Here is a 26710-nt window from a genome sequence, read left to right on the forward strand (position 1 = left end):
ATATTTTTTTAATAATTAATAGTAAAAAATTTGGATTGAAAAAAATAAAATTATTTAGGAAAATTAAAAATTGAACAAAAAATGTTTTTTTTTAAATAGTTAATAATTAAAAATTTGTTCAATAAATTCAAGGAAAAAAAATTTAAATTATTTAAAAAAATAAAGAAGTAATGTAAATAAAAAGAAAAAAATAAATGTTAAAAAAATAATAAATTTAAAAACCGATTAAAATAAATTAATAAGTTTAAAAATAATTTTTTTTTAAATAATTACTAATAAAAAATTACACTCGAATAAAAGCATTATAAATAATTTTTTAATAAATTATTTTTTCCATAAATTCTATAATATGGAAAACTTAATACAAAAAAAAATAGATAAATTATTCAAAAAATTAAATTTCTTTTAATTTGTTGAATAAATTCTAATAAAAATTAATAAAGGTTTATAATGTTACAAAAAAATTAACAGTTCAAATAAAAAACTTTTTATTATTTTAAAAATTAAGCTAACAAATTACAAAAATCTAATAAATAATAGAAAAAATAATTAATAATTAATTTAATAAATAATTTTTTAAATTCTATAATATTGAAAACTTAATTAAAAAAATTGATATATTATTTTAAATTAAAAATGGTTTTTGTTTAATAAATTCTAATATTTTTCCATTTATTTTATAATAAGTATAAAATTAATTTTAACTTATGAAAATTTTATGATTATATGCAAACAAAAAAGAGTTATGTTATTTTTTATTTATTCACTCAAAAAATAACAAAAAATATTAAATAAATTAAGTAAAAATAAAAAAACGTATTCATCAAAAAAAATTATTTATCGTTTAAATAAATATTTATTTATATTAATATTTCTATAAATATTTTTTATATTTTGAATGTATTGAATTTTTCTTTAGAAATGCGAAATAAACAAAATTTAAATTATTTATTTTTTTATTAAAAAAAATATTGAAATATTATTTTCATTCGCATTTTTAATTATTTCGTTTAAACCATTTCAATACTAATTTTCAAAAACTTACCTAACTATTTTTAAATTATAAGGCAATTAGAAAAAAAATAATAATATATGTATAAATTGGTGAACAAAAAAATGCTTAATTTTTGCTTTCAAACAAATTTTATAAAAATTATTTTAGTTATATTTTTTTATTTTTCAATATCAACACTAATTATTTGGCATTATTTTTTACATTTCTTCACACTGATTTCTAAATTACTTTTAAGTTTTCATTAATTAATTAGTGGTGTGCTCGTGTTTGAACGAAAGCTAATTTTAGTGTTCGTCACTGTAAGTAACGGTTTTGCTTGACATCTATGTAAATAATTGTTGGCTAAATGCTGAAATTTCTACATACAAACTGTATTTACATTCACATACATATGTATTTTTCATTGTAATATTCAAAAACAGTTTCAATTATATTTATATCTTTGGCTTTTTTATTTACACTTATCGAATTTTAAACTTTTACAATATGTTTCAGTTGTTTTCTTTATTCATATTGAATGCAATCTTGAGCTTTAATCTAATATTTTTACAGCTTAATTTAAAATAAATGTTTTCTAATATACATTTCCTTTCATCGCTTTTTCATTTCAAATTCATGCTCCTGCTATCTTTTTTCCAACATCTTGTCTGATTTACTTTTGCAAACTATTTTGCTTCCCTTTAAAATACTCCGTATATCAGTTCTAGTGCTTTAGTTCTCCTGCTCTCAGTTTTACTTGACATGATTTTTTTTCATTTGGTTTGCTTAAAAGTATTTGTATATCTACTTAATATGCCTTATAATGTAATCAGTTGCAGTGACCTTTTTCATTACATTTATCCAATTCTATTTATTTTAAGTTTTTATCTTCTATAATTTTTACGTGGCAGCCAAGTCGTTCTCTTCGACACTCTGACACGCCTTTTCTCAATTTTCAGTATTTTTCTCCACTTTCTGTTCCATATTTTTACTCAATGTAGTAACTGAAACTACGCTTGCGTTTGCTCCCTATAGTTTTCAATCTTAGTTACCCGGATTTTATCCAACGATCGATGGAATATTCAAGAGCCGAAATCCATCTGGATAAATTGTAATGAAAAAGTTAAGAAATATTTTTTTATACATAGTTGTAAAGTATTTTTTAATAAGACTTTCTGTGGATAATTCCTATGACAGAACTGATACTCCAAAAATTCTTAGGCTTGTTGTTATTGAAGCTGATCTTCGAATGAAATACTGGTAAGAAATTGGTTGGAAGTAACGAAAGCATTGCACTTGGTTTAGCACCATTTGGAAGATGTTCTAGTTTTTCTTTCAGAACCTCTAGTTTCCCTAAGGTTTTCAGAGTTTTTTTCTGAAACTGCCTTCATTTAAGTTACTGGCTTTACTTTCCTTAATACCTACACAAACACTAAAGAAACAATATAATACAAAATCAGGAAATTAAATAGAATACAAAGAGCAACCTGTGCAAGGATTACCAAATGTGTTTGTGAACCAGCTAAACCTAAGTAAATCAAACTAAATCTTCACAAGGTTAGATGTCAATAGACCCTTTCGCGTAAGTTTATCATCTAGATGTGAATGGAGAAGACATTAAGTTGGAATACTAAGCCCATGGGTCCAAAATGAACTGCGGAGTAGAGGTGAGAGGTATACTCCAATGATCTTTACATCTCTCTTTCTATCCGTCTACCAAACTCTGCTAGCATCTTCAAAGAGGAAGGATTAGGTATAGAAGGTCAGTGAAGTTATATTGAATAACTATGGGAAGATACAGAAAGCAATCAAGTATAGGGAAAGCCAGGCGCCATTGTTAGCCTCATCGACATCACAGATTGATTCCAATGTAGTCAACACTTACAGGAGGGCTTTAAGCGCACTGGCAGGTCAACTACATTTGTCCACAATGTGGGTACCCAGCGACACAGGAACATTTTCGGTTATGAGGTCCAACAAAACTGAATCAAAATGGCGCATCTAGCTTTAATTCAGCACATGAGGGCAGCACTCTTACCTAGGTACCTCCCAATACAAAAACCTCTATTATTATTCCGAAGGCAATAAAACTTGTCAGGATGTGTACTTTAAAACACATAAATAAAAAGTCGTAGGGAAGGTTCTAAATATATTTTTGTCATATAAATCAAGACTTTTGCTCCTTTTCCAATCTTCTCTCAACACCTTCACATAAACTCACCTCTTTTTATCCATTTCCGATTCGGTGCAGAAATAATAATGTCGCAATTTGGTCTCTGGCGGTATAATCTCGAAGGAATTTTTCTTGCCTGAGGCATTTGTCGACATCGATGATACCTTATAGCCATGCAGACAAGCCATACCTAGAAAAACGAATAATAAACGAAGATGAGATTCCAACTCAAAGAGAAAAGGGAGCAAAGCAGAGAAGAGGAGACATGTTATATAAACAAACAAACATTTAAAGCGCACCAAACACAAAAATCCAAAACAAAGCGAACACAAAATTACATGAACACAAGACTTGAAGAATACTTGCAGACAAAGAGTACAAATATTTTCCATTAACGCCGAACGAAACACTCACCAAATGCCGTCTTACTATTAGCGTCCTGATAGAAATACAAGCAAGCATCCTTCAGCACACAGTAGCGCTTCGACCAGCCACACCAGCGGGAGCCCAATTTCAACAGGTAACCGAAACAGTCCGGACGTATAATGCTGCACGGCGGTTGGTAGAGATTGTGTGCGCTGCAGGCAGTCGAAGCAAGTGCCACGAAAAGAGAGTTGAGAAATTAATAGTTGCACAAAAAACAGAAACGAGATTAGAATTTCTCGGTAATTTCGATTTAAAATTGTCTAAAAAAAACTGGTCAACCCACCTATTATCCAGCCAGGGTGTGCCCTGTGTAGCCGCTTGTTTGAGCAACTTAATCCAACGGCTGGACAGCTCCTCCGTATCGGCGGCCACATACAATGGTATGCCTTCGCCGGAGTCAATTTTGAAGGCGTACGGCTTACCGACCTCAGGCGGGCAGTGATCAACTGTATGCTTGGCCATGATCATAGCGCCAACAGGTTGATTGTCCTACAATGCCAAATAAAAGTATAAAACATATTAAATTTCAATAAAAAAATAAAATTTCCACTCACATCTTCGGTTTTATAATAGTACAAACAGTTATCCGGTCGCAGCGAGAACCAGCGACGCACCCATTTCTTCGTATTCGGTGCACCCTTCGCTTGGCCACTCTGTCGCCACAAATAGCCGCTAAAGATCGGTTGACTCGGCGGCTCTTGTTGCTCGTGCATGAGCACACCGATTGTGCGCGCCACCTCCAGCTCGAGTGTCTCACAACCATCGTGTGCTATCTTCACTACTTCAGTATGATGTTTATCCAAGACCTCCACGCCATTCACCGATATGATTATATCGCCTACTTCGAGTCCAGAGCTCTCAGCCGGTGTTTCGGGTTCAATAGCGGCCACCACGACCGGTTTCGAGCCATGTATGCGAAAACCAAATTCGCCAGACTCACTCTTAACCACAATCGTTTTGTCAACACCTTAAAGAGAGGGGGGAAAAGAATTGTAGTATAGTAGCGTAGAAAAATATACAACTAATATTTTTTATAATACAGTTTTGAAAAATTATTGCTGTTTAAATGAATAACAATATTTTTAATTAATATGTGACCCTTCTGTACCCCTTTCTCCCGCTGTAATCTTTGAAATCACATGCGATTCGCGCGCCCATACCAAGAGCATTAATTTCAGCAGATCCTCCAGTTTTCGTCTCAAGGAATCCGACGAGGAGTTTGAGGTTATTAGTTCTGTGAAGTAAATTTTGCGTTTTACAACCGATGAAAATAACATAAGAAATCAAGCAGCATACCAATCATCGTACTGGTTGTTTTGAGACGAGTTTTTGTTTATCTTTGCCGATCTATAGTGTTTTAATTTTTTATTAAAGTTTGATATTTAAAGATTTTTTTATTTCTTTAATAATATTTATTTGTTGTTTTTCCAAAGTTGATTTTTCGTTTTTAGTTTTAATGGGTTTCTTTTGTTCCACTTTATTTATTTTATTTGTTTTTCTTTTTATTATAAAATTTGTCTCGGATCCGTTATATTAATTCCCATATACTATATAAAATGTTTAAATAATTCTTTATCTTGTTATTGTCTTATATCTTTTTTAACTATTCTTCAAGACTCTTATTACATTACTTTTTATTCTTTAATCCAAGTGATGCTTCTAAGTCCTTTTTTGTTATGAATAAGCTATGATTATTTCGATTTATTTCCAGCAACAGAGAATTGTTCCATAGAGCACAATTGTGTTGTTCAATGAAATAGTCTTATGAGAGTAACGGATTTTCCAATAGGTACGCTACAAAAGTAGACCGACCACGGAAAGATATAAGTACGATGCGATCTAGTGGAAAATTTTAAATCCAAAGGTCTTTCACACGTCGTTCTCAAGCTTTGGAGTTCTCTGTGACGTCGTTATGGCGAATTTTTCGAAAAGAACTTGGCCCACAGCTTTACAAGATCAAATTGATAACCGAAAATTTTTGGCTCGAATTATCACCCGATTCCAGCCAAAAATTGGACTTGGACAATATGTGGTTCCAACAGCACGCTTTATGCTTGAAAACCGTGGAAAATTTTTGGTTTCAGCGTCTGGACTTCTGCAAAAGAAACTCTCTCTTATTGAAAGACCCGTTATATATATATTTTTTATTGGGCCCTTCTACCGTAATGATCAAGACCGGCATGTTACTGTAAATAGGAATCGCTACCGCTCAATGATAACCGAAAATTTTTGGCTCGAATCGGGTGATATGGACTTGAACAATATGTGATTCCAACAGCACGGCGCCACAAGCCACACAGCAAATGTCACACTCGATGTATTGCAAACTAAGTTTGGTGAACGTGTAATTACACGAAGTATCAATTGGCCGCCTCGGTCGTGCGATTTGACGTCGTTAGACAAGCCAGCGACGATTGATGAATTTCATACGAATATCGAACGTGAAATTACAACAGTATCCGCCGATCTATGCTTGAAAACCTTGAAAATTTTTGTTTCAGCGTCTGGACTTCTGCAAACGAAATCGAGTTCTACACATAATGGCGTCCAAAGATATATATAAGATATTTTCACTCAGCTCAAAGTGAAGATCGTTCAAAAATGTTCCTTAAGTCCCAGCCGGCTTAAGTGAAAAAAATCTATTTCGGTTATTAAGCGAGATTATTAATGAGACTCGGTAGACTTGTTATCTATGGTCCTAAAGTGTTGACCGGAAACGAAATTTTCATTGAAAATTTTGGAAAGGAAATATTCCGCAAGCCTACAGTTTTACTACTTGCGAGAGTGTCTAATATTCGACTAACTTCCTCATTTATTTGTGCTGGAATTAGAGTATTAGAGGTCAAGAGCACGAAAAAAGCTCTCCCGCCTTAGTATTTTGACACTTTTCGAAATTTATTTTCCACGTTTTTGTCACTATGTTGAAGGTACATTATAAATTTTCAACACATTTGGAAACATATAACTAAATATTTGTTATTTTTTAAATAATTTCGATTTTCATTTTAGTATATTCAATTAATTTCGCCAACAATTTCACCGCAAAAGAATACACAATACCCAATTTCGCCCTTCCTCGACACTTGACGCCTTTGTCAATGAACCACTGACCGCTCGACCACTCGACCGCCCGATATCTATGCGTAACTCACTCGCCACGGTGCCTTGGCTCGCGCGCTAATTAATCTTATCGACTATTTTTAAAACGCACAATCAAAGTGTATAGGGCTCTAAAACACAATGCCGACATTAGAAGCAACAATAACAATTACATATGTTTTGTGGCGAAATACAACTCAATCACTTTACTTTTGCCAAAAAATGGCTTCCTACGTATGGGACGCAACGCACAACTCACGTTCACGCGAAACAAGTGGCCAGGCGCTACTACACGGCTTTGCGCTCGCACATTGCGCATTTCGAAAATTTCTAAAATCACGTCACGCATTTTCCTACTATAAAAGTTGTTTTTGTAAATGCTCAAAATTTGTATTTTGTTCGCTGGCGCTCACGATTGCTCAGTGTTTCGTCTGCACGCCGTTCCAAAATTAGATATTCGAAGTAGATAGCAACAAAGTTGCGAAATTTGTGCGGTACGTGCTCTTATCCATTTCAGAATCGGCAAAAGTTAATAATTCGGCAATTGATTATTCAATTTATAGCTGTGGTACAAAAATCTAAAAAATTCTGATTTCGAAACTGAATCTGAATCTAGATTCATTAATTTGAATAAACATTTTTATAACTAGATTTAGAAATACATTTTGAATATGTTTGAGAGCTTGGAAGGTAAAAGTCCAAAAATAAAAAAAATCGATTTGTTTTATAATTTGAAAGTTTAACTATTCAAGAATATGTCTACAAGAGGATTTTATTAATATTCAACTTATTTTCGGAGATATAGGCATTTTGCTTACCCGACATCTAAACTGGTTCGACCTGAACTGAATCCTTAAACGTATTTTTTCGAAACTGTCTTTTAGAAAACGCTACACACCGATTCTTTTTTTCCATAGGGACGCTACAAAAATAGACCGGTAGGGACAGCAAACGACGCCATATTTTTTCCCGCTCATTTGACATTTCTCTTCAGTAAAATTTGTCATTTCATCATAGAAATATATACGATCCAACAACGAATCAAAATTTTAAAAATTTACTACCGAAATTCGGAATCAGTGGCCTCAACATTGGCGCTACGTCCAATTTCTGGTCGTCATAATCGTGCTATCAGATCAACAATTGAGCCTCTAGTGGAAAAATTTCAATCCACGGGTGCAATACAAAATATTCCCATGCCAGTGAGTTAAAGAATTCCCGTAGTGTCGAGAATATTTTAGTTGTTCTCAAAACTGACTTTTTCGGAACGATACCCACGATTTCTCAGGTTCTACTGGACCAATTTACTTGAAATTTTTATAGAGTCTTCTTTATAGGCTTGTCTATGGTGGGAACTAGCCCCATCCCCAAATTTTTAATTTTATGATTTTTAAAAAAATCGAAATAGTCAGAAAAAGTTCTCCAAAAAAACTTTTTTTTCAGGCAGTCGCCATTTTGTGAAAACAATTTTTTCCCACTTTTCCGTAGTTCCGGCCATTGCGCCATTATTCTAGATTAATAATCTTTTTTTTTTGGTTTCAGATAACTAGGAGGGTTGAGGTCATGGGTATGGTCACGTGGAAATTTTTAGAGACCCCCACTTCATCAGCTCATAATTTTGAAATTTTTTACTTTTTTAGTTTTTAATTTTTTTCTGTACTCTTCTAAAAATAACAAATAACTAATAAAAAAAATGGATGGTAAAAATATTAATTTCCTTTTTTTACGACACTTTAAAAATTACCTGAAATTCATGCTTCTAGACCAGAATACCCCCATAAACTTTGAAAAATTATGGAAACCATATTGCAGCATTACATTTTCTATAAAAAATGTGGTAATATTTAAATAAAGACTAATGGATTTTCAAGGTTTTCTTGAGATACTTGATGGATCTTAATACAAAGCTATTGGACAGTCTATGGCTAATGGCAGTCAGTTCAAGTTCTTCTAAAATTCGTGACATATATTTAAACTATTTTTCACTTCATCATACTTTGCGTATCTATACTCTTAAACAAAAATTCTTAAATTAATCACCATTGGTTTCTTCTCTTTTCAGAAAAAACAAAACAACACTGGTGAGTCATATTACTATAATTTTGTTACTTCTCATTAAAACACGTAGTATTTTTTGATTGATACTTCTTTAAGTTAGAAATGTTTAACACTTTTATCACCATCACCATTTTGTTAAGAACATGTTCTTCTTACTATAAATCCATCATATTATATTCCTCGACGCTATTTTGAATGTCTAGATAATTCAATGAATCCATGGGTTTAATTTTCTCTGTCAAAGCAGAATTTCTAAGGATCTTATGGTTAGAAATCTGAGATAATCCACGTTCAAAATTTTTCATCGAGTCAAAATATTGACCCGACTAAAAACACGAAAAGCTACAGTTTAGTTGACTTAGTAAACAAAATTGATTCATAGAGATTCGTTTCTTTCTATCACAACCAGTTTACAATCAAGATTCGGTATTCCAGTAATTTTCTGGAGTTGGTTTCAAACCCTACTACAAATGTGGTTAGGTCTCTTTTGATTGGTGAAATCTCTTACAATAAGTTCTAAGAACTTACATAATTCCACAAGTTGGTTGAGAATTCTTGGCATATTTCATACTCTTGGTAAAAACCCGAAAAAAGGTATAACACGTACATAAATTTTAAACGCATCCGAAATAGCTACAATTATCTATAACATACATATTTAAACTTACGAAAATTATTGTTCCGTTGGCGATGATACATTTCCAAGGTGCAACGTCGCTGCACCAAACGATGTAGTATGACTTGATACTTTGAGTGAAAACTGCGCTCCGACTCCGTTGATGGACGGCGATCACGTTGGCGATCTGCGTGAGAATAATGAAATATAAATGAAAACCACACGCAACAGACTCATAGAGCACGTACCGAAACTTTGGTGATTTAGCTGGGTCCAAACATCAGCGTCGGTGAGGCGTGAATAACGCGCAGGATCGTAATGACCACGATAAATAATCTGCTGGCTCTGCTCAACCGCTGCATCTGGCAGTACACATGGACTCGAACCGGCTGGACGTAAGCTTTGTGGACTACGTGAGTGTACGCTCTCGCGACTGCGTTCTTCGCTCTACAAAAACGATAAAGTTTTATTATTGCTTTAAACTCGCTAAGACTTTGTAATACCCACCTTTGCGCGTATATTCTCCTGACGTGTCTTATAATGTCGACCACGTTCGCCTGCATGATAACGCTCTTCAGAGCGAAAACGTTTGTCCATCTTCTTATAAAGACGTTGCGTTGTTTTCGCAGTTACCGGTGAGTCTGCGAAGTCCGAGGGCGGTTTTACAATATCTTGTTCATGGTCATTTCCCATATAAGGCAGTGATTCGACAGAGTCGCCAGCCAATGCGCTTATATTTGTAGTCTGACCCTCTGTACCCTTACCGCAGTGCAGGCAATGACTGTGTGGCTCTTGCACGGGACCATCTGCTTCACTGTAGAACACCGAATCGGAGCCGGGCGAGACGGAGCGGAGCGATTCTATAGATTTCGCTTTCAGCTGACACACATCTGATGCAGATTTTGTAGTTTTGGCGGCCACAGCTGCCGTGGCAGTATGCGGCGTTGTGATTTTACTCGTCTTGCACTCCGTAACATGTATGTCCTCCCGTTCTTCCTCCTTCTTAACGCCAACACTGTAATCCAAGAGTTTCTCCGCGCTACCCGCTGTCGGCGGCATGCCATATAAATTCACCAAATTCTTTTGTCGCTTCGGGGTGCTATCATCGCGTGAACTCCGTCTAAATTGACGACGTATCTTTGGACGGAAACGTTTAATGCGATTCGGACTTGTAGTTTCGATAGCGTGCCCACTAGTGGTGGACTGCTTCTCTGTTATTTTCTCCTTTGTGGCTGCTGCAACTGCCGCAGCTATAGGCGTGGCGTGTGCGCCGGCCATTGCGGATGCTGGCTTCTTAATCGGACTAGTGAGCGCGCGTAAATTCTCCTTTTCGATGTCTAGTTTCATTGTCGTCTTACGACGTTTACGTTCCTCATCGAGACGATGACGCCGTGACTTGATCACGTGATCATCATCATGTGGACTCTCATAGTAGCCGGACGATGAGTAGCGTACCTCACTACGTTCATCATCCGATATGGATTCGGGCTTGATGCGTGGCTTTTCACGTACAGCGGACGGTTCGACGCTGGCGGTTGGCGCACCGACACTTTTCACGTGTAAAGCTTTGGTTGACGACGCTGCTGCCTTCCCAGCTGGCTCCACATGCTTCTCCGCATCCTTCGCAGATGGCGATGGTGTTGCCAACCCAGCGACATTATAGCTACCCGACGATGTGCTGCTAATCGAGTGCGAGGGTGAACGTTTCGCCTGCTCTGCTGTGGGCACAGGCGACTTCAGCTGCAGCTCGCGCTCAAGCTTATGCGGTTTAGTGGGTTTTTCATCATGCTGCAGTATATCCTCGGTCAACACTTCACCGCGCGTTGAGTAGAGTGAAGAGGCGCTCTCAAAGGATGAACCTTGCGTACGGTCAATCTGTGAACTTTGTGTCGACACTGGTGGTTTATGAAAACAGAGACAAAAAAGAGGAAGTACACGCTTAGTTAGCGTCTATATACAATCGCTCAGGGTTAATACACTCTAAGCGAGCATTGAACTAGGCTAAGAAGCATTACAGACACATATTTGGTTTTGTTTTTCTTTTGTGGTTTAATTTACAGAAGCGTTCATCAAGCAACAACAACAAATACCATACGAAAGTACTTAAATGCATATACACGCAATCAGCTAAGGACGTTTACAACAACACAAACATGTAATGTGACAGACCGTATGAGTGTACATATGTATGAGAGTGTGTGTGAAGAGAGCAGTTAGAGGAGAGCACAGCTAAAAGGCCTAATCGCTTGCGTGCGCGAGTGTGTGTGGCTGTGTGGGCTAAGTGCATACAAATAAGTCAGAGGATTATGTGCGGATTGGTTATATGTGTAATCTTTCGATGATGGATTGACAGCCGCTGAAAGATGGATGGATAATGAATAAGTAGCTAGTTTACGGTTGAGGCTGATATGCTGACGGTGGTTCGTGATGAGGATGGAGGTGAGGATGGAGATGATGATGAAGGATGGTAGTTAGTCGGTAGGAAACTAGTTACGTGGATGTTCGTGTCTTTCGTGTGTGCGTGTCTGTGTTTGTTAAGCAGCAAGGCACACTAATCTATTGATTGACTGTTCAATTGACACTTGTCGCTTTCAAACCTGGTACTTGTGTCGTTGATGATGAGCTTGTTGTTGTTGGTGGTGTCTTAATACCTGGCGTGCGCTTCGACGTGTCAGTACAAGTGGCATATTCGTCGGTATTCGTGCTGCACTCCGACACATCTGTGGTGTTATTGAACTTGTTGTTGCTGTTGTTGTTTAAAGTAGCTGCGACGGTCATGATCGCGTCGGTGACAGCACGCGTCTGCTGCACGTCTGATGTACGTCGTCCATCGCGTGTTAGTGGAGGTAGCTCCTGTACGATGCGTTTACTCGTGCCCGGCGATTTTTTGGGTGAGATCTCTTTGGCCAACGGTAGGCTGGGTGTGACTGCGATTGAGGGTGTGGTGATTTTCTGTGGCACCGTTAGCGTGGTCGATTTGGGCTCGCGGCTCGCTTGCGGTTGTTGTGTGATAAGCGCGCCGGATTTGGCGCTCTTAGCGGTGGTTGGTAGTGCGTTCACCGCAATGCCATAGGTGGGACTCTAAAAATAATGTTAAAGCAATAGTGTTATATGTGCTGTATACAGTTAGAACGCTAAACTCACCAAATCCACTTGTGTGTCCTCCAAATCCAATGCGTCCGTATCCACGGAGCTGCGTTGTTGGTGTTGCAGTAGTAGATTTTTCCGTCGCGTTGTTGGTGTCAGCAGCATATTCGCATTGGTGTATGCACCTTCGGTGCCTTCCTTCGGCGGTTCGGCAGTTAGGACTGTAACCTGCGACTCATTCCAAATGCCGTCTGAGTGATCGCGCGTCACGTCGTTCGCTAGGGAATCCGAGGATGGGTAAGTGGATGCATTTGCGAACAGCAATTCCTCACGGCAAGGGCTTGGTGGCGCCGAAATGCCGTTACCTTTTTCAGGCGAGACATTTTGTTCATCCAAGCTCACGGAACGTTTTCGCATGCTGGCGCGTCGTTCGGCTGCCATACTCGGCGCACTTGCGGGCACATTCTCGTAAAGTGGATCGTGTTGATCGCTTTCTTCTTGCTTGGCTTTTTCGTCGTCTATATCTGTGGCTTGTTCCGGCTCAGCCTCATCCTCGTAGTCATCCTCACTGATGGAGGAACGTGGTTCGCCTGCTTGTAGTGCGCGACAGTTTTCACATTCTTCAACAGCTTTATGTTGTTTGCTTTCCTCAAGCTGCGCTACTGTTGGCGGTAGCGGCTTATAGATTGGTCGGTATTTAGCTTGTGGAATTTGTGCGCTCGCTTTCATCATAACATTTGGTTTGAAGTCGATAAAGATCTCTTTCTCATCACCGGAAATTTCCTCACTGCCGCCTATAACCGGTTTCGGTTTAATCTTCGAGCGGAAAGATGTGCGTGGACCGAAACCATCAATCAGTTTTTCGGTTTTTACATAAATTGGCATTGACTGGCGTCGTAAGTCATCGCGTCTGAACGGTGTGGGCGTAATATCAGCGTCTAGCGGTGGCAGTACGGCTACCATGGACTTACGTCGACTTGTATCTACAACTTCGGGTTCGGGTGCGGGCTCCGCTGTCAACGTGGAAGTTGATGTCAGGGGCTCGTCGGCGTCTTTACAGTACTCGCTAGGCGGTGGCAACAAATGCGGCTTAGAGAAGTCGAGCAAACCGCCATTACCGCCATTAACACCGCCATTCGGCTCACCCATCAATTCCGTACACTCGGTTATGTGTTTACATATCTCATGTGCATGCAGTGGTTCACGTCGTGGCAGACTGTTCGAGCTGAAGCTGCTCTCGCGATGGAATGTGCAAGCGCGACGTGGCAAACTGTTGCTCTCGTAGTCGAAAGCGAGCGCGTCCTTAGGAAAATAGGGCATACTGTCCTCCGAGGGCAGTTGTGACGAGCGATGACTGTAGTAGGAAATTGTGTCAAGCGGCGGCGGTGGTTCGTAATAATTAATATTGTTTGGATCGCCGAGCTCCAGCGGTGACTTTGGCGGTTCTTCTGACTGAGTGCGATAAACAGCGTTATGATCGATAAAGTTTCTAAAAATAAGTTGGTAAAAGATTAGAATCTATTATTTCGAGAAGAATTCATATGGAAGCGAATTCAGTAAGAATTCTAGCATCTGTGTGCTCCTGTTCAACTTACCTAATTTGCCTATCATCTAATCCAGGTAACACTTTACCATTCGGCATTTCCGACAAACTTTTTGCGAGCTTCTTGCCATTCAGCAGCCCATTCGTCTGTGCGCCTTGCGATACCACCTTCACCTATAGTATTGAGGAAGCAAAATTACACTCTGTCAAGCTCGGAACTTCAGCGATTAATCAACCTTGTGCATGGTTCGTGGACTCAGCGCCAAAACCTGCGCGAAACCATCTTTCCGCACCTCAGTTTGCGTGGCTTGCGTCTTCATGGCATTACGGAACTTCTTTTCGACCACCAACACTTCGGGACTGGGTGGCGCCAACACCTGTGTGGCACACGTCAAGACACCCATACCAGTCGGCATCATACCACCATGCGCCGTCGCTCCAGCACCACCGACACCAAGTGGTATATCATCCATATGTGTGAGAGGCCTGCCGGTTAACAAGGAAATCGGTTGTTCAGTTTGGATCTGAGCACCCAACTCGGCGGCACTAGCAAAACCGGTCGGTACAAACTGATGTATGTGGATGGGTGGCCCGTGATGATGTTGATGTGAATGGCCATGTCCATGCGAGGGATGAATATGTGGCGCATGCTGATGTATGACGGCTTGTTGTGCATGTGGATGCATGGCGAGTGCGGGTGGCAACGTCGTTATATAATTGGTCGGCGGGTGTGGATGCTGTTGCTGTTGCTGCTGCTGCTGCTGCTGATGTGTCATCTGCTGTTGCTGTTGTGTATGCAAAACCGTCGGCTGTTGCGCCATATGCGCGGGCAGTTGCGTGGACTCGTAGATGGAGCCGGTGGCAATGATCGGTTTCTTGCCGCCAATAAGACGTTCCTGACTGCGTGTGGTCTTCATGCGACCGGAGGAGCGGAAACCCAAATTGACATCGTCGAAGGAGGTGAGTGTATGCGAGCGAGCGAAACTGACATGCTTAGTTCTGCAAATGAGAATGCACAAGGAGCGCAAAAGCGTATGAGAGAGTATGAATGAAGTGTGTTTGGTGCGTGGGAAAAGAGAAAGAAAGAGAGAGAGAGAGAATAGTTAAGGAAAGTCGTTGTGAAAACTGATTTTTGGCGTGTGGATGCAATAGTTAACGAGCTCATTGTGTGCTAAGTAGTCATTTTGAGTATGCACGATTGAGGTCATACAGTTTTTACGCCAATAACGGTAACGCTAATTATTCGCTTCATTGCTTTTGACAATATCAGCTGGTTGTCTGACGTCACAATAGCAGTTGCGGTCAAACTTTTGTTGACAATCAGTCTTGCTCGCACTCAATTTTCTCTCAAAGCAATGCTTTTGTGACGTTCCGAGAAATTTTGTTGAGAATTTTTGTTTTCGTCTACTCAATCGTGTATTCTGCGTATCAGAGTAACTGTTTTGAATCGCTTAACTTTACCTCGGTGTTGTGCCGCCCATTTGTAGTTGCTGGCCGGCTGGCAGTCCGACATGGGTGGGATAGTGATACGAACTGCAATAAAATGGATCGAGCATTACTCACACACACAGACGCATGCACACACGTATTTCTTTTTTTATTGTTTTCAGTTTTAGTTAGCATATTTTTTTCGGCTCTAAACAATGTTTAATCCGTTCGGCGTTTATTCGTCATGCTTCGGTTTAATTTTATATTCGTATATCTTTTTTATTGTTTTTGTTTTATTAATTTCTACATACCAAACATTTTCGAGTGGATGTGTGAAGTTTTGAAAATGATTCTGTGCGCAAAGTGCAAAACAGTTGGTCATATAAATATTCCGATATTGGTAATCAGTCGGTGTTAGCCAACAAGTCAGGCTTGCGCTGAAGAATTTTTGCAAGTTTTGTGTTTTTTTTTTAATTTTAATTTTTTTTTACGAAAAAAACGATAATAATAAATAGAGGAATAGAGACAAGTGTTTATTTTTAAACTTTCATTTGCCAAGTACTTAAAATGGTAAATGTTGGTAAAGTCGAGCTTTAAGCACGAGCTTTATTTGAAGGCACAAAATCTATGGGTGATTGAATGGTTTAATCGGAAATATGTTTATAATAATTTGTTTGCATGTTTGTGCTCTTCGAATTGGTGCGCATGCGCAATGTAGAAAAGTTGTTAAGGAAATTATTGAGCGCTTTAATGAGAGCTTTTTGACTGACTGCTTTTGTACGACAAGTTTGTAAAAAGTTGTGGAAAAATGCATGCAGCGTTCAAGCGGATCGTATACAACAGACTATAGTTACAGGGTTAATTGACAAAATTCTATAAGGATAAGGAGAAAGAGCGCGATAGTAATACAAGCTTTTGTAGAGTTATAAGAGTTATAAAAGAGAAAGAGACAGTTAGACTTTGTAAAACGTTTCGGTATGAGTATGCATGACGTCGCTGATGTCGTTTATGCGCATGAGAAGCGTCAAGATGTAATAAGGGTTCCAAAAATACACAATCTAATACTTTTAAGCAGTAAATGGAAGAAAATAAGCTCGCAAATAAACAAGTTTTAAGAAAAATGTGAAATAATAATATTTGTAGCAATTTAAAAATATAAGGAAATTATCAGTAGCGTTTTCAAACTCTAGGTTGTACACATTAAAGCTACTTTATAGCTGTTTTGACACTGGAGAATTTTTTTCCGTTCTCTAACTACACTGTACGCGAGCTTTTTGGGAGCTTTTTAACATGAAATAAGTTATTTATGAGCTTTCAAATATGAGTCAGTTGATTATTAACTAACTTCTGATGTAAAGAGTAACGGTTTAATAGAGAATTATTTTCCGATCTCTAACGGCACTGTAAGCGAGCTTTTTGGGAGCTTTTTAGAACAATAACTATTTTCTGTTGTAAAGAACAACGGTTTTTTGAATTAATTCTGAAGCGTTGTCTATAAAAATATTTTAGCATTATTTTGACTTTGGCTTAAACAATGGTAGGTACTGGTTGTAAAGTTGTAAAGCTTTTCCTCTGAACAATATTGAATGTAGGCTGATCTCACTGATACCCATAGTTGTCTCAGTCTCACGATAAGTCACTGGACGATACTGAAATATCAGTTTGCGCAAAGCATCAATAGTTTCCGGAACAACAACAGACTTTGGACGACCTTTTCGAAATTCACTAAAAGCTAAAACGTTGCCAACCAAAGTCAAAAGCTTTGGAAAAACTTGCATGAAAGTTTAGTTTAAACTTTTTGCCGCTAAGAACTGGCTTCTAACTACTAAAGCTTAGCGACAAAAGTTGCTAACTACCCACGTATCTTTTACAAAGATAAACTATTCCATAAATATAGGGTTTGATTGGATCTGTAAAGAGATTGTATATTGTAGTGTTATTTCTCTTATATTTGCATTCCGATTTGTAATACCGAAGTCATTGAAAAAAAAAATATATTACGCTGGAGTCACTTTCAAAGAGAGGTCCTTTCTACTCCAACCAAATTTGCAAAGAAATCTCAAATTTCCAAGAAATTAAGTAACTTAAAGACCTATCTAGGCTACGCAATTGCTAAATTCCCAAGAACAAAAGCACAAAAGAAACAGAAACAGAAACAGCAAAAGCAACAAAAAATTCGGCTAGCTACTGAAAATTTCGCAAAACAAGCTGAAGCTCATGCCTCATGTTTATGACCGGCCACTATGTTGTAAAGTTCAGACCTAAGCAAAAGCTTGCAACAAATCTAACGATAGATACCTTGGATCGTTGGTAAAGTTGACATTCTCGTTTCCAATACCGCTGGGAGCGCCCATCCAGGAGTAGCGTTGGTTCTGAGGCATACCCATACCTCCCACAGATGCGCCAGGGCCGACACCAACGCCGACAGAGCTTGTGCTAGCGCCAACGCCGGTGTCTTGCGTTTTCGCAGTGCTCAAAATTGAAGCTGGTTGACGTCGAAAATAGGAACTATCCATATCGGAATCGGGCGATTTGTCGTCGTGATTTTGAAAAGGTCGTTGATAGCTGTACGAAGTGAAAAATCAAACTAAAAAGTAGGTTTATCTCACATTTCCGTTAAACGAACTTACCGCGGATATTTGTAGAAGGGCGCGTAAGCAGCTAAATTCTCATCGGAGGGCACACGCCGGCCCACACAGCCGCCCAGAAACGATTGCTGCACTCCGCTACGACGAGAGAGACAGCCGAAGAAGCGATCGCGACGCGGCCGCTCGATGCTATGCAGCTGACGATCAGTTAGGCAGTACTGTACTTAAGGACAAAAAGACAACAACAATAAAAAAATAAAAGTAACCAAATGCAAGTGGCAGCCGAAAGTGTGGAAGAAGAAGAAAAAGTAGCATACGAAAACGGAGAGGACAGCAGTACAAGAAAGTACGAAGAAGAACAGAAAAACAGAAAAAATAAACAAGTGAAATAAAAAGAAAAGCATTTAACACGCTTGCCGCAGAGCATTCACCTGTTCGCGTATGTCGCCTTTGGAGTAAACGGATGGGCGCGGATACAGTTCTGTGGAGGAGGTGTTTCGCAAACGGCGTCGGCTCATATTCTCATCTTCGGAGTCGTAACTGCGATCGTAATGGCTAGAAGCCGCTGACGACTGCAACGACAAAAAGCGAAAAGCGTGCAACATAATTAATGGCTTTCATGTGGCAGCAACCGAACGATGCGGTGCGGTTCCTACTTACCTTAGACGCCACCTCAATGGTGCCTAACGAAACTGCATGATGTAAACCTGCAAGTGGGCACAGAGTTAGACGGTAGGCAATTCGTGAGAAAACTTCGCATATGTGTATGTATGTGTGTATAGGGTATATGTGGCATATGTAATGCTGGCAAATGCTGAAAATAATTAGCAAGACGAAATTAGTTGCAACTAAAGTGTGGAACCACGTTCGCTGCCCGGCGGCACTATGAGACAATGAGTGCAACGAACTTGTTGACCGGCGCGCAATGCGCAGGCGCACTCCGCAATCGTAACTGGGGAAAATGTGCTGACCGTTTAAATTTCAATTATTACCGATTAAGTGGTTGTTAATGGGAAATATTGCTGCGACTAATTGTGGCAAATGGCAAAGGGTGCGGTTAAGTGAGCAGCTCTTACCAAATGTTGGCAGAGATCGCTTTGATAGATAAAAGTAATTGAACGCTTTGGTCAGTGGAAGCCATAATATTTCAGAAAGGTTCTTCTTTTAGTAAGAACTGCTCGATGTTGGCATGAAAAATTATTGCTTAAGTTAGATATGAAACATTTTCCTTGCTAGGAAGAACACTCAGACGTAAATGGCTAAAGTACCCGGAAATAGCAAATGAAATGAAAGTCCAAGAATTGTTCTTCTACGAAGAATGTTCTCCGCAAACGCCTCAATACGACCAAATAGAGCTCCTTGTTGACTATCTGTCTCTCCGGAAAAAATTCATAATGCACCAAGCCATGAATATCGAGAAAGACAGTGAGCGGCTTTGGCGTGATTTTTTGGTTTCGGATCGTTTATATACCAAACTCATAAGCCCATGTCTCATCGACAGTAATAATGCTCTCCATGAATGTGAGATCGGAATAATTTTTTAAATATTTTTTCAGTTGAAGAGGTCGAAGGTCGTCCAAAACGAAGCATGTCTTCAACAATCTCTCGACCGCTTCGGAGGCCTTGTACCACTCGTAGCTTTGTGTTTTTTATAATAATGAATCACCGTAAGTCTTTTCCAACATTCTCAACAACTCCGCACACGAAACTTGGTTGGAAATACAAAATATGAGACAAATTCTTTGTTCGATATTTTTATCCTTTATAAAAATCGACTTATGCGGCTTCTGTAAACAACTGGTAGAAAAATTCAACGCATATTCGGCATAGTAATTAAGGACAGGGGACATATTTATAAGGTCTCTGAAGGTCTGGTTCGCATATATAGGCGGAAATGACTCTTCTCGAATCCCTGTTCATTTCTATAAACACTTTATAGGGTGTCCGAATCTTTTTCGGGATATTATAAACCTTGTGGCAAAGCCTGGTTTAAAGTCTCGTCATTTATCATAACATTTTGATGCCGCACCGCATGATCTCTATTTTAAATCTTAACACTTTGCTTCGCAAGTTCATTTCAGTTATAACTTGAACACTTGGTCCTGTCCAAAAGGGACCTTCTTTAAAGTCTCAAAGATTGTTTAGTTAAACTCTAGCTAATTAAGTCTTTTGATCAGTCGTTAACCAAATCTTTCATCTCTAAATAGTTTCAATACACATCTTCTACCGATATAAATACTTTCAGGGTAGACTAGTCTTCAAACACGTAAAATGTTAACCGCTGTTAAACCATACAAGCCTAAAAATCTTTAGCTGAGCATATCTACCTTAATAGATCGTGTATTAAAATGACAGGGACGAGTTCCTATTAAATTGATATTCTGGTTCACTAAAAGAGAACTTCTCTTTTACTTTACCAGCCATAATTTTGCACCTTCATATGACAGTGTTACCCTAAGATGCCTTGAAGCTTAGTTTAGCTTTTTGCTTTGGAATATCAAATCTAATGTATACTTACGGGTTTTATGCCGGTTTTAATAAGTTTTGAACTTAGATTATATTAGATAAATAGGCTGATTTCTTCGCCGGGTTCGTAAAATAAGGACAAACGAGATGCTTGAACCTTAGTCTGGCGAATGCTGGATAATACAGGAGAAAATATGTAGATGTTCCCTTTTCATTGTTTTGATTGCAACTTTGACCAATTGCGTCCTCCAAAAACTTTAGCCTAACCACGTCAGTGAAAATGGGATAGGGTACAGTTGGAACAGATATAATTGCGGCGATGTGATCCTTACTAAGAGCCAGCAATTCAATGGACTCTTTTCGTTCTACTCTGGGCCGGAAGGCTTTCGCAGCCCCAAGTGCTAGTTGCTGAGCTCGTGCGAGGCCGATAGATTCAGCGCTCGAGTTTTGAGCTTAATAATACTATTTTTTTGATAGAGCATTTCTATTTGAGTCGCGCTATTTTATGTAGATGTGCGATTTTTTTAGAGATTAGCCTATATGTAGGCAACGTTTTTATACTACTTTTTCGCTGAATGAGAAACAATTGTTTGGCCATTTATGCCCTGGGTACGTTGAGTTTCAACGATCAAATTGTGGAATAAAGATCTCTATTATCACTTTTAGCGCACTTACGATTGAAATAATCTTTGCATTACAGGTGTGCGACTTGACTAACAACCGCCTAAATGTAGGCAACATTTTTATGAGACATTTTATTGCTATTTGCCTTTACCGAAAAAAAGTAAAATGAGAACAAAAATAATAAAATCAAGCAGTTTCACTAGAACATCTTTGCACTTCCATTGCATAATTTCTACTTTTTTTACTTTTGTTTTGCCACCATAATTTCATTCTTTGTCCCAGCGTAGTTCACCTTCCACTCAGCTGTAATTTTTCAAATTGCCCAACCCACATATTTCAGTTATAAATGTGAAAATGTACATTTAATGAATGTGTTGAAGGTCTTTCTCAACTTTAACTTTTACTTTCTGCCACTTGCTGTTCACCTTGCTACCTTACAATTACGTACTTAACTACTTAAAGCTTACATATTATATCACACGCTCACCTGCACTTTCATATGCACAAAACAACAATAACAAAAAAAAAGGAACAGAAAAACTTAAATGAATACAATTGCTGATTTGGCAACACCTACGCAGAAGTGAAAAGAAAAGAAAATAAAGAACACACACACACTCACTCACGAGCTGTGAAGAGCACTCGTGTGAGGAGAAAGGCCAGAACACCTGCGTATGCGTGCATAGTCAGCGACGGAGGATAATGAAAGTTAAGTAAGTAAAGTATAACTGTATATGTATATTTTGTTGGTTGCTTTGTCTTCGCACAATGGCGACCGCGTACAGGACATGTCTTGCGTTAAGTAAAAATCTAAAGAAACGCACGGCGAACAGCGAAATTACATTTGTACCAACAACAAGTACAACAAAAGCAATAACCAGCATACAACTGACCTACCAGCTAACTGTACATGATATGCTGCCACTCACGTTGCCACCCAACACAAAAATTCGGTCAACGCAACATTCTTCGCAAATGAGAAATTCATAAGTGTTGTAAATGAGGCTTTCGGCGACAGTCGGAGGAGGTGGCGGAACAAAAATTGAGGATTAAGTATGAAAAAGTTGATGAGTTGCTGCTGGTTGCACAAGCCAACTTCAGTGACAAGTGACAACGCAAGCGATTCTTTTTTTTCCTTTTCATGTAAGAGGAGAGTGTGTGCTTCATTAGGGTGTGCAGGTCGAGTTGTTGCAGTGGGTTGTTATACTAAGCTCTTAAAGCTGTGTGAGGAGCCTATGCTGCTCTTAACTTAACCTCACAGGTTTTGTAAAAAATTCGTAAAACAGACAAAATACTTCAGGAGGTATAAAATTTTTCTTACTTCTTTCAGAGGTCTCAGTTCTTTATACCTTTTTTCGTGGCAAAATAATATCTAAGCAGCAAGAGATGAAGAAGAAGTTGTCTCATTGTCAAAACAGTATTAACTATTAAACAAAATTCTAATAAATTTTGAAATCATAGCTAACCCTAAGAGCTTTGAGCATGACCCGTATTAAAAGTAGGAATTTTCGAACAATATAAAAAATTTAAAATTTATAAATTTCGTAGTTTTCAAAGAAGATCGGGTTTAAGCAATTTCCGATATTTGTTTCGAAATTCGGAAAATGTTTTCAGAACTTCATTAAGCATAAGATCAGTTATGTATATTAAGGTCCAAAACTTTGTGATTGTAAAGCAAGATTAGAAAGAATTCCATTCATCGAAAATCATGTCTTAAAGGAAATCTATTGAAGGCAAATTTTGAAAATAAATCTCAAAGTAATGTATTAGCTTCTAGAAGTCACTTGAGACAATAAAAAAGTTCTTATACCGAAACTCTGAGAAATAAAATAAAATTTAGCTTTTTCGAGCTTTATTAAGAAATATTATTTTGAAAATTTTTCAAAAAATTATAACTCGAGTCAAATTCCAGTTTTCGAAAAAATAGGTTTCGACTAAAATTACTTAGCATAGAAAAGCTTTTATTTATAGAACAAATCTTAAAATTAATTTTCGAAAATGATAAGATTTTCGGAAGCACTTGAATTAATACGAAAAGTTAAATTCTGAAGAAACGTTTCTGTAAAGCATGGTTTCGAAAATGGCTCCAAAAGCTTTGAAAAGCTCAAAAATATTACATTTTTAAACTAATTAACAATTTTTTTTTATTTTTCATTTAAATTTAAATTTTTGAAATAATAATTCAACTAATAATTGATATTATTTTTCAGTTTTTCGAAGTAACAAATATTTTTAATATCAAAAAAATCAGTTTTCAAAAAAACGCATAAGAAAGCTCTCATTCAACGAATTTAATCTGAAATTTATTTTCGAAATTTCGATAATTTGATTTTGAAATTTTCGGAAACACCTCCGATAATTATACATGTCTAATGCAGAAAAAATTAGTTTAAAAAAAATTGCTTAGCAAGGAGAAAGGTTTTATGCATCGAATTTCATTTGAAATTAATTTTCGAAAATTCGAATTTTTAAGTTTTAAAAAATAATTAAATAAGAAAGCTTTTATTCATTAAATTTAAATAAATTAATTTTTGAAAATTCGAAAATAAGATTTTGAAACTTTCGAAAACACTTCAGAAATACTAAAAAATTCGAGTTTTCGAAGTAAATATATTTTATAAAATCGAACAAAAATCCCTTATGATAAAATCGCATTACCGATCACCCCAATAACGTACTCACCATTTGGTCGCATCGCCACAGCCATTCTTTTCGGCGCCCAAACTACTCACTGCTTCCACTGGCTGACTGCCGCTGCTCGTCGCTGCTAATCCTGAGCTGGTGTGGCGGCTGCGACGTGAGTTCACCTCTAGAATGTGCTGTAATTGTAGTTGAGGCTCATGCGTTGCCGGTGCACCATATATAGCCTCAAATATCTCCCACTCTATACAAATGAGTGGAGTGTGTACACTAGCATGCCGCGCTGGGCAATTTATTTAATGTGGCTGCCGCGTCACTGTTGACGCCACCACAGTACGCGGCGTGCATCCACCAGGCCAGGCAGAGCAGCTCGCTGGCCTATTGACGCGCTCAAATGCGCCTCGCTAAGTCTGACCTAGTCGCCGACGCCTGTGTTACTTGCTGCCAAGTTATTTGTTGCTTTTGTTTTTGTATTACTTTTCTCGTTTGCAAATGTCAAAAATGTGTCGCTTAGTCGGTTGGCAAATTTAATATTTGATGATCATAAATCTTCTTGGCTTCTGCTTTCCACTGGTTTCTGTTTTGATTTTTTTCTGCTTTTGCTTTCTATGAATGTTTGGAAGTATTAGTGTGAGCAGCTCCTGCGTGTTTACTATTAGTTTGTATTCGTGTGTGTGTGTGTATGCTCTCTAGGAATTTCGTTGTATGAATGGTGTGCTTTCGGTTGTGATTGCTATTGTTGTTGCTTTTGTTGGCAGTTGCATATGCATTTAGTTTAATAGGTTAGGTAATTTGGTGTTGTTGTTGCCGCCAATTGACGTCGGTTTGCTGTTGCGTGTGTTAATGTTTCACAAACATGTCTACGTTTGATAATCGTCGTTGTTGTTATGGTCGATTGTTGTTGCGGAAAGTTAAAGATGATTTTTTTTGTTTTTGCCGTTTATATTATATTTTTATACATGAAATTCTTTTGATTTTGTAGTGGTATTACTGTTTTTGGTTTTTTTTTTTCGGACTAGCGATCTCAAGCTTCTAACCACACTTTCTTAAATTTTTTCAATCACTCTCCGAGAAAGTTAAATTTTGAAGAGTTCTGCCAATTTTCTCACTTTTGTTTTTTATGGTTTTTTATTTCTTTTCTCTGTTTTTTTTGCTTTCATTTTTTTCTTGCATTTTGCTTATTTTCATTGTTTATAATTTTCTGTTTTGATGACACTTTTAGTCTCGCTTTTACAGTGACCTTGACATTGCTTGTGTCGTTTCGAGTTTACTGTTTTATAATTCGAAGAAACTCAAATATAATTTTTTTAAGATTTCTCTAAATTTTAATTTTTTTCCTTAATTTTTATACTCTTGCAACATCTTGCTACAGATTACCATATAATAACGGATGATCCAAGTAGAGGTACTTTTTTCTATAGCCTTGTTTTGACAGATCACGCGTGAGTCGTGTCAAGCTGTCATGTTATTTTTGTTCGGCATTGTTTGGCATTTCGTCATGGAAAGATTTATGCCCGAACAACATTTACAAATCGTTCAACTATATTTACGAAAACTCACGTTCGGTAAAGAATGTGTTTCGCTGGCTTCGCTCAACTTATGGCCAACATAATCTTCACACATCCTTAGACCCAGCATCCATTATTGGATAATATTCGACCGAATAGACCACGTTCAGCAGGGAACAAAGAAACTAAAGCAACCGTATCTAAGAGTGTACACGAAGACGGTGGAGGGTCGATTTGGTGCCGTTCGTGGCAACTCGAACTGACTATTATGGAACGACTTGGCGCAATTTACGTCGAGAGATCTTAATTTGAAAGCGGACAAAATACAGTTTGTACAAGAACGGAAGTTGGAACGGAACGCCTTTCACAAGCGACATCGCTTCGCTCTTTGAGCTCTTGAAAAGTTTCAAAAAAAGCCGACGTTTTCGAGACAAATTTTGTTTAGTGATGAGGTCCATTTCTGGCTCAATGGGTATGTAAACCGCCAAAATTGTCGTATTTGGGACGAAGAGAATTCCGAAGAGAAATCTGAAGAGATTCAAGAGCTGCCCTTTCATTCAGAAAAACAACGGTTCGGTGTGGTTTGTAAGCCGGTGGAATCATCGGTCCATGTTTCTTCCATAATTATGCCGATGAGAACGTAACAGTTAATGGCAATTCCCACATTAGATAGCTCTACGCACTGGAATTGACACAGATTTTATCCGGCCAAGGGGTGTTACTTCGGTGATCTAACCGGGCTTAGATCGGCAAGTTTTAAAGTTTTAACCGTTAATGGTGACCGTTATCCCATCATCATAACTGACTTTTTGATGCCTGAAATTGAAGCTCGTGAACTCGGCGACACGTGGTTTCAACAAGACGGCGGCACTTCCCACACATCACATCAAACAATGGACTCATTGAGAGAACACTTCTGTGAGCAGATAAGGTCGTGTAATATCACACCGAAAGATTTTTTCCTGCAGGATATATAAAGAAAAAAGTCTATGCGGACAATCCAGTTACGATTTAGGCCTTGGAGCCAAACATCACGCGTGTTATTCGCCAGTTACCAGTCAAAAAGCTCGAACGAGTCATCGAAAATTAAACTCAACAGATGGAAAATCTGAGACATAGCTGCGGCCAACATTTCAAAGAGGCTAAAAATACGTACTTGAAAGTTCTTCCCTGGCCTTAATCCTTGTAAGTTGCAAGAGTATAAATGTTCGTGTATACCCGAACTTAGCCTTACTTATTTTTACATATTTTTTTTATTTTTGCAAACCTTTACATACTTTTTTTTTTGTCTGCTAGAACTATTTCGACAATTAACAGTGAATTATGAAAACGTCAATTCCATTAGCTTGTTTCTATCCTTAGATTTTATTTGTTCCACTTACAAGTAGCTTAATTAGTCTGCTGTGTATGTTGTCCAACCGTGTGTTCATCATTAATTTCGTCAAGGTCAATGAACAATT

At 37.9% G+C, this 26710-nt stretch overlaps 1 protein-coding gene across 1 annotated transcript; it reads right to left on the reverse strand.

Annotated features, from left to right (window-relative positions):
- Window positions 1–1162: 1162 nt before the first annotated feature.
- On the reverse strand, window positions 1163–24901 carry LOC120768900. The gene is made up of 19 exons (XM_040095657.1): window positions 23785–24901; window positions 18673–18719; window positions 18444–18584; window positions 18055–18230; window positions 17723–17989; window positions 15736–15861; window positions 15458–15529; window positions 14233–14995; window positions 14049–14170; window positions 12511–13942; window positions 11964–12447; window positions 9874–11261; window positions 9615–9813; window positions 9419–9553; window positions 4148–4560; window positions 3877–4082; window positions 3582–3745; window positions 3216–3357; window positions 1163–2094 (listed from the first exon to the last, which is right to left on the reverse strand). The coding sequence occupies exons 1-19, from the start codon at window positions 23807–23809 to the stop codon at window positions 2043–2045; spliced, it is 6354 nt and encodes a 2117-aa protein (XP_039951591.1). The 5' UTR covers window positions 23810–24901; the 3' UTR covers window positions 1163–2042.
- Window positions 24902–26710: the final 1809 nt, after the last annotated feature.

The sequence above is a fragment of the Bactrocera tryoni genome, chromosome 2 (assembly GCF_016617805.1).
Source record: "Bactrocera tryoni isolate S06 chromosome 2, CSIRO_BtryS06_freeze2, whole genome shotgun sequence".
NCBI lineage: Eukaryota > Metazoa > Arthropoda > Insecta > Diptera > Tephritidae > Bactrocera > Bactrocera tryoni.